Consider the following 10,001-nt stretch of genomic DNA (forward strand, 5'->3'; position numbering starts at 1 on the left):
CACATTGTAAGGATCAGTTGTAGCAAAAGTATATTAAATTTTTTTAATAGCAAAATATTATAGGAAAAAAATTTATTTAATCACATATTTTAAAATGAAAATATTACATATGAGTAAGATATATAGAAATGCATTTTTAATTGAAATATGCATTATTGAGCAGTGTTTACTATTTTGAGACTACTTTATATTGATTAATAAATAGTTTTATAGTATTGGTAAATAAGTAGATTCTAGTCTATATTTATCTTTATTTTTCCAGCTTAATATAGAAATATGTGGTGACGGTAAAATCCTTCGTAAGGACTGTATAAGTTGAATTGTATCTACCAATTCTGCAATAGTAAATAAAATGTACAGTTTAGACATAATATATCATAAGTAGTTATATATTAATACATATTTATACACCTTTTATATAATTTATAATGAACTTTATTGATAAGCTATATGTATACAGATACATATTCGGATGATTCAAAGGATTAATTTCTACAAACTATATATACATATAAATTTGATTAGCATTAAAATATTTTATAAGTATTCAATAGTTAAATATCTTAATTTTAGAATATTATTGTTGTTTAATGATAATTATTTTAATGCTACTTTCTTAAATTGTTATGAATTAATTTTGTTTATATTAACAATACTGTAAAGTGCTACAAATTCAATATTATCATATATTTGTATTACACATTGACGATTTTATTTATAACGTTGGCGTCTATTACAAATTTTTAAACTATTATAAATTTTGAATAACATGAAAAATAAAATTTTTAGTATATAACAGTCAGAGCATAGAATAGTACTGAAACCCAATGTGTAATAAAAAAAATTATTGCATCTTTTATATAAAATTGATAATGGAACATTACACTACTTCCGTTTTAATAACATTCTAAATTTTTTTTTTTGTATTTGTTTCGTATTGTTATCATACTGTTATAATATATACAGATAAGTCTGTATTATATGACGTCATATATTGTAACTACTGTAAATGTGATTATTTGTGATAAGTAGAAGCTTATTGTGATTGTATAAAACCCATATTGCACTTATCAATATTTTATAACTCTTCATATAATTACATATTATAAAATATTTAAAAATATCTCATTTAAATAAACACATGACTTAAGTTAGATAACTTAAACTATAAATAAATAAAAAACAATATTTTAGTGTCAAGTGAAAATTTAATACTCTACCAACTGTAGTATTGGACTATGTAAAAATTAAATATTTCCTTCTTAAAGTAAAAAAAGTAAGATGTATAATCTATAAATCTAGAAAATAGCATTAGTCAGTCTTATAGTTTTTAAACATAAGTATTGGGAACACAAAAAGGTTTTCCATTTTATAAAATTGATATTTTTAATATAAAATTTCGGCATATAAAAATTTTTAAACCATTTATTTACTTACATCCTTATCTTATATTTTTTGTACATCTAATTTAATGTTATTGTAATTGCTTAACAATTTATATTGCATTTTTGTGCATCTAATATATTATTTTAATAAAACAAATAGAAAATTTCAAACCTACATATATAAACCGAAATCTTTATTTAATATACTTCACATATTCTATATAATATATATGTTTTTCTACTTTTCATGATTGTATGAATAATATAAATAAGAATAAGTATTAAAGAGTTTATTATAAAGTAGCTATTTAAAACAATAAATTAATTTAATAATGTTCATTATTAAACATATTGTACAAAATGCAACTCGTCGTTCCGACTATTATTCCGACTATTATTGATATATTCATAATTATAAATATCTATTTAAATTTTTTGTATTTAGTATATTGACAATTTTACTTCGTTAGTAATATACATTAATATTAAAGAATATAAATAATTTTTCATTATATATTATTATTCCTTTGTGAACCAAGATATTTTTTAGTAAACTATTCGATTCAAAATTTAATAATTATATATTATTAAATTAATATAATCCTAATTGTAAATACATCTTTTATTTATTATTTATAATAATATTGGGAAAAAAATATATATTATTTTTCATTTAGAATACAATCAAATACAAAAATTGAAAGCTCGTTGGAAATCTAGTTTTTATTCAAATAATAAATTTTATATGAATAAATATTAAATTGGGTATTTCTTGTTTCTATTTAAATACTGTACAAAATGTCGTTCCGACTTGTTTTATCAAGGCCGGTTCGACGGATACAATTTGATGCCGTTGACAACTCAGAGACCACGGGTGTTGTGTGGTAGCGATGACAGGTCACAAGTGGAAGGGATATTATAATAATACAATAAAGATATGGCTGAAGTATATGCTATTTATTCTATTATTTATTAATGACAAGGTTGACTAGTATTACTATTATTACTTGTAGAACTAAATTCTTGGATTGAAGTGATGTGTTGCGGAGACAACTGTACAATAATCTATGCAGCTTGATTGTTGAATACGAATGGCAAATGGCGCCCAGTTTCGTTCGACAACACTAACGCCTTTTGAACGAGCACGTGTATGGTTGAGGTTATGAATGCAGCTTTATGATTGAAACATATCGCAAAGTGGCGCGAAACTGGATTGTCGACACTTGCGCTGGGTTTTGCTTACTTTCGTAAGCTTCCGAACTTGAACTAAGGTGAGGGTTACTAAAATGAGACGCCCCTGGCGTCTGATTTGACGACGCGTACTGGAATTTATTCCGCACTGTCGTTTTAAGAGTAGCTTCCTCGTTCTTAGTACTTGTCGATATAATACCCTGAATCTCAATATATATAATTATTGTAGTAGATACTACTTACAAAAAGTAATCGTTGACTCATCTTCGGACTTTGATAGGCGAATTGTCGTAGCTCCCTTGGAACAAGTAATTACGGTTTCTTGAACAGCGGTAGTGGACATACGGGTTTATGTAATAGTTCTTCCGGGGCAGTAACAGTGTTAATGGACAAACCGAAGAAGTGTAAGTCGTTCCCGAAATAGCGCTAAATGGACTTTCACTAAACTTAATTGAGTATGAAATATCTGAAGGGTTTAATATATTGAGAGAGTATTACTAAAAGAGAGATATCAAAAAAGAGTATTATCACGAAAATAATACTAAAGAAAAACTATCAAGAGTAAATATCAAGACAGTTAAATATCACGAGTGATAAGGATTAAGAGAGTTAAGTATCAAGAGTAAATAAGTATTAAAAATTGCGCCCCTTACATACATTTGCTGACCATGAATTTGACGTGAACCCCTACCCTTATTTTTTGTCCAATCAGAGACTCCTCTCTTATAGTGCGAGGGCAGCGCCTCTTTTGGCTTCGGAGTTAATTAAGGGCCTAGTCGTCTTTGGGTCTTCATGATGAGCAGATCTCTCGTTGCTGCTGTCGCATGCGGCAGCATGTAGGCAGCAGAAGGGGGGGGGGAGAATTGTTGACACATCTGGTGACAGCATTGCAACTTGTTGACAGCGGGAAGGGAAGGAAGGTCCGTATGCAGTAATGCTTGATGTAGCTACCGAGCGGAACAAAAATGCAGATGTCTAAACTATAGGTTTTCCCGTGTTTATGGTATTGTTTTTCCAGATGTTTTATGGACTTAGTGCTTGATAATTTTGAGCAAGCGAAGTTTTGAAATCCAAATACAAATTTTACGATGTTACTTGCTAGATGTTTTATTGCACTGACAAAAAAAGGGGAAAATGTTCTCGCATTCTCGAACACATATTAAAGATATAATAATTAGTTATAGATATTTTTATATAATATTAATTACATTAATTAATATATAATTTTATTATGATATTTTTTTAGGAATAAGTTATTCAAAGCTTATGTTACGGATTGAAAAGTTGAAAAGCGGAATACAAAAGTGGGAGAGGTATGAGGGTGCGATTCAGTTCCTTAAAAAAAAACAATAGCCAATGAACCTTCCAAACTATGCCCTATTGACGTCACGACCAATATCGTCATAGTAAGAAACACCGGCGCTTAAGGACTAGCGCGATAATATTTAAGGGCTGCGCTTCATGCGCAGCAATCTGTCTTTTCTCAGTCTAGTAACAATTACACAGTCATTATAACAAGCACACTATTCATCTTCAAGCTTCTTTCTACAGTCATCACTCACTATAGCGGTAGACGTGTGTAATAATCAACTAGTAAACAATGTAACAAACAAATAGTGATGCCTCATTATCAAAATCCGTTAACTAAACTTAAACTAATAACGCGCTTAATAATCGAAATCATACTACACATATTAACGGATCACACCGACGACTAAGGCAGCAGAAAAACGGCCCCCTTTAGAAAGTTTCGATACGACAGAAGCAGCTCTTACGCATCTACACTAAAGCAGTAGCGACTTATTTCGCTTAAACGACTTCGGTACAACAGCGGCGGCTCTGACGCATACTACGCCTGAGGCAGCTCTCACACACACACACACCGACGACTTCGGTACAATAGCGGCGGCTCTGACGCTTACTACAACTGTATCGACTCATCATACCACGGAAAGGATGCACACTCCTGAACACGTAACACAATTGAAGAAACTTCCTCTATTTTATTCACTTGCACCTTCATTCATATACTTCATGATCATTAATTATTTATTATATTGTTATATTTAATAAAAGGAAAGACAAGAAACATTACAAATAGTATTGAATTAATTGCATTGCCCCTTCCACTTGCCAGCAACACCTCCACCCACCATCAATAGGAGGTTTTTAGTCTGATCCCAGACAACTTATATTAAACTTTACTGAATTATATATTAATATACATTGATTACATTACAATATTATTTACTAAAAATACAAAATAAGAATATAATCTGAAACTTTGAATTTCATATAGATGTAAATATAAAGTATAAACAACAATTTTGTTTAGTATAAATATTCTCCAATATTATAAAAAATAAAATAAACTCTAAAATAAGTTAAAAGAGAAATAATAATTTTTTTTCAAACAAATATTGTGTAAGTATTTTAAGTACGTTGTTAAAAGTATATTACTTTTTTGAAGAGTGTCTGACTGCTTTCCATAAGGTTTACACATCGCTGGTCTGATACAAGATTTCATTCGTGTCATATTTTTCATAATTTCAGTAAAAGATCTAATAATTTTTTCTTGCCCTTAAAAATAAAATGTATATTATATCATATATATATTTTTTTGTAATATTCATACAATTTTAATATTTTTATATTATATTTTATAATATGAAAATTATATTACATCATACAGTAATTTAATATTATTTTTATTTAAAATTTTGATACTATAATATATTTTAATTTTCATGAAACATATATTTTTTGGGGTTTAATACTTTTTTGTTTTCTTGTATAGATCACTCAAGATCGGTCAAGATTTGTTTGGATTAATTGTAGAAATTTGTAATAGAATATGCAATACAATATAAAATGAATTAAATTAATAAAACACGAGGAACATGTTATTTGAGCGTTAATATTTTATTAATTAATTTTTTACAATATATAGAATGGTAAGTTTAATTAGGCCAACACATATAAAAAATATTACAAGTAAAATGAGAAACGGGCATTGATTAAATGATATTGTGAAGTTAATAAGGACATAATAATAGTAATCAGTGTGTAATTTATATATATTAATAAAAGAGCTATATTTACGAAGGGGTTTATAGCATAGGAAAGGATTAAAAATAGTAAATTCAGGATAGCGATTTTTCTATTTTTATATTTTAGGATTATGTTACGATTTTTTATGCATCGTTGATACGTTATTACTTATTTAAGGACTTTTATGAAGCGGTAGTTAAGCATCTATATTAATACATCCGATAGAATATTTATAATATATTTCATTTTTTATAGCTTTGGAGCTTTTTAAATTTGAGACGTAGACAGAGACAGTAGAAAAGAAATTTAGAGGATGGAAAATAGATAATAGCGGTAGGATAAACTTATTTCTAAAGTAAATATGACAAAATTAATTAATACGTACGTAGTACGTATTAGTAATACGGTACGTAATACAATTGCATACACGATAGTATCAATTTAAATGTAGGGCAACTTAGAGATTATTCGGTTCAATAATTGGCAATTACAATTATTTACGATATATATTTACGCTTATATGTTTGTTTCAATTATAGATCTAGTGATGTTGATAATAATATATAAAAATTTGAATTTACTACCATGTAATTATACATATTTCTTCTAGTAATGTATATAACAAAATGATGAATACAATTAATCAAGTCTTTATTTAATCACATCATTTATATGCAAAGTGTTCTGTAGCAGCCATTTCTTTATTCCGTTCTAAAACGGAAATAAGCCGTGACGTAAAATTGAATTATAATTTCAAAAACAAATATGTAATATAATTTTCAATTTTCATTAAATGTTCTTTCATAAACATTTTAAATAATTACAATATTATTATTGTATAAAACTTAAGCTTTATTTTTTAATATCATTTAAATTTATTTTTGTGGTAATATTTTTAAAAATTTTTAAAAGATAAAAATATTTCAAAATACCGTCACATATTGTGGTAGAATTCAAGCTTTTAATTTCCGTATCTATTGACCAAACTCCATTATGTATTGATAATAATTCTTTTCCTGAAATTTCTAAATTTTTAACCTTGACCAGGTTTTCATAACTTTCTGAATTAATGCGTAAAAAGTCTGTTAATCTATATGATTCAGAAGATGGTAAAACTATTAATGAAGAATCGAAAAGTTTTGTATTAACATTTTTTATATTAGAAGATTGATTGTTTAACAGCAAATTATTAGTATTCCTAGTTTCAGATGAATCAGATAACGATTTTTGAATACGTGATGAAATTGGTGTATTTAATATCTAGATAATTAGAATTGAAATTTAAAAGTTATATAATAATAAGAAATATTTAATAGTATAATATATATATAAACTTGCCATTTGCAAATCTGAATTATGAAATAAATTTGAATCAATTTCACATTTTTGAGTATAAATCAATCCCATACTAGCTGCTTTTTGAGATAATTCAAATTGAATTTTATTATATCGACAGTCAGGATTTTGACAGTTTTGAACTATTTCAATAATAAATTCTTTTTCCATCCCAAAAGACTCTTTTCCAACTGTAAAATTGTCCATAACTGCTTTAATCGTATTCTCAAGACTTAAATGTATTCCACGAGGACCATGCAAATGCTTCATCATTATTGCATTTGCAAATTATTCATAAGGAATTATTAATTTGCCATTTTCTCTAAGTATTAACCTACCTTGATCGTTCAAACTTATCTTACTGACTAACGTTCTGAAAGATAGAGTTAAAAATACAAAATTAAACAATCGTAACATTTATAATAGTGACTACTGAGCACTTTAAATGTTACGTGATGAAATTAAAACTTTACGAAAAATGGTATTTATGTAGTAAATATCAATAATTTTACTTGTATATTAATTTATTTGCAATGTTTTAATAACGATTCATTTCGACAGTACAAATATAAATTGTTTTGTTTTAAAATTAGTAGATGTGAACAACTCACAAAAAATATATTATCTTAAATAGAGAGGAAAAAAGATCTTTACCTTTTAATAATATATTAAAAGGGCAAATACCTGTTTATGTATAGTTCTTAGTAAATATTTTTGCATAAACGGGATAACTTAATATGTGGTTATAAACTCTTGTAACGATATGCATAATTAGTTAAATTGAAAGAGATATACGATGAGAAGGAAGTATAATAAAAATGAATGGTTTCAAACTTAAGCTAATTCAATTAACTAGTTTATAAAATAAGATTTTTATGAGAAACAATACAAAAGAAAAATAAATGATTTTTAAAGTACTTTTTAATTATAAAATGAAATAGTATTTATGCATATAAGTTGTTTAAAAAAAAGTTTTAAATTAATATTTATTATAAAATTAATTTTTAATTTTTCTAATAACATTTTTGAATTATATTACTTCTTGCTATAACAAAAAATAGTTTTAAAGAAATAAAAATTCAAAGATGAAACTGTTAGATTTAACTATATGAACTATTCGGGCCTATTACCTGTCTTTTATACTGTCTCTTATAAATTTATTACATATTATAAAGATCTAGTTATTATAAATTAAGTAAATATAAATGGTTTTTTAATGTCAATGTGATTAAAATTTTGAATACCTTTGAGTAATACAAATCAATATTTTTGTTATATATTTTTTATATATATTCACAGTATAATGGCTATAGAAATGTGATATATTGTAAAAAAGATTAAAAAAGATAAATATTTTTTCAAAACTGTAATATATTGAAGGTCGGTATTTAAACATTACAAATATGTAATTTTTTAAATACATATAAATAAATTTTTCCTTTAGGATAAGATTAACATTTATGATGTTGATATAAAGACAAAAAATTTAAAAAATATATTAACTATGTAAATGTATTAAGCGTGTATTTATTATTTAATAAAGAACCGTTAATTAAATTTAAACTTGATTAAGAGTGTATTTATAAACATTTTAAAAAGTATTATGATATTTCAATTTTTTAAGTTTTAACAAGAATATTCAAATGTATATATTTCAATGCTTAATTTATTATGTTATTGCATCATCTTTGTGCATAATTTGTAATTATATAAATATATAACTTTAATTTGATCTAATTTAATGCCATTATATTTTATTATTATATACTTTCTTTTTGCTTACAACAGTATATAATTTATATGTATACTTCCATTATTTTTAACAGGAGTCTTTAATAATGTTAATTATTTTTAAACTTACTATTTTATGAAACTTATATGACTAATAAATCTCAATGTTAAATCCATTGTGTGTGTGTTTTTTTTTAATAAAATAATATTATCATGATCGATTAATAAAATTTGTTCATTAATTTTAAACGAAATAATATCTTTTTTCTTATTTTCTAATCGCATAAAAATACGTTAAACTTTTTAGAAAATATTTGTTCACCAAGTGCCGTATTTCATTTGTATTATTGTATCATGTACAATGTTGAGTACTTTTACCAACTTTGATAGTAAACTATCTTAGAATGAAAAATGAAAATTTTGTTTACAAGAAATTACATTCTGATAAATGATTACAGTTTGTGGTAAGTTTGAGTCGTATGTATACTGAAATCTATTTTAAATTTCGTGTAATATAGTAAAACTCGATCTTAAACTCTGATAGAATTTGAAAACTAAAAACTATAAAATAAATTTTGTAATAAATCTAGATGCTATTTTGTAACTTAAGCTATTCAATTCAATTATTTAAGTCATATACTTATCAAATACTATGCTAAATATATAGATTTAATTAAAAATAAAAAAAAATTTTTTTATGAAATAACATGTTTTAGAAAATAATTATGAGTTACCTATATTTTAACTATTTTATTTAATAATTTCTATATATTCAAAAAGCTCATACAATTTTCTTATAGAATATAAACTTGTATTTTCTAAATCTTGATCGGAACAAAATTTTGAATGTAATCAACTATAGTGATAAAAAAAATAAAATCTGTTAGCTTTAAAATTATATTATATAATTCTAAAATAAAAAATTGAAATAAGTTTTAACAAATTAATTTGATAATAAATATTGACATTTTCATTCAGAACGTAAAGAGAACGTTTTATTTCCTAGTTTTTTATATTTCAAACTTTATAACTGGATTAAAATTTTATTATATAACTTTTTAAACAACAATTTAAAAATATATAATTCGAAGCAAAACATTTACAATTATAATTAAAAAAAACGTACTTTGTCACCTTTAATAGATTGAAATTCTATGATATTAAGTAATAGTACTGTTCGGATTTAAAGGGTTAGCTTATGGCTCGAACTGCCAATTCAATAGTTCAGTGGATTAGTCTCTCGGCAGGATAATTTTAAAGGAAATCAATAACGGACAAGGCTGAAAAATATAATATATTTATTTTAAA

At 25.1% G+C, this 10,001-nt stretch overlaps 1 protein-coding gene across 1 annotated transcript in view; it reads right to left on the reverse strand.

Annotated features, from left to right (window-relative positions):
* Nucleotides 1-207: 207 nt before the first annotated feature.
* LOC105366162 (uncharacterized) overlaps nt 208-10,001 on the reverse strand; it is a 14,738-nt gene continuing 4,944 nt past the window's right edge. The window contains 4 exon segments of the mRNA XM_011504490.1: nt 208-335; nt 5,037-5,156; nt 6,560-6,887; nt 6,966-7,335. Coding sequence (XP_011502792.1) covers nt 208-335; nt 5,037-5,156; nt 6,560-6,887; nt 6,966-7,335 — 946 coding nt within the window.

This window comes from Ceratosolen solmsi, unplaced genomic scaffold, assembly GCF_000503995.2.
Source record: "Ceratosolen solmsi marchali unplaced genomic scaffold, CerSol_1.0 scaffold17, whole genome shotgun sequence".
Classification (NCBI taxonomy): domain Eukaryota; kingdom Metazoa; phylum Arthropoda; class Insecta; order Hymenoptera; family Agaonidae; genus Ceratosolen; species Ceratosolen solmsi.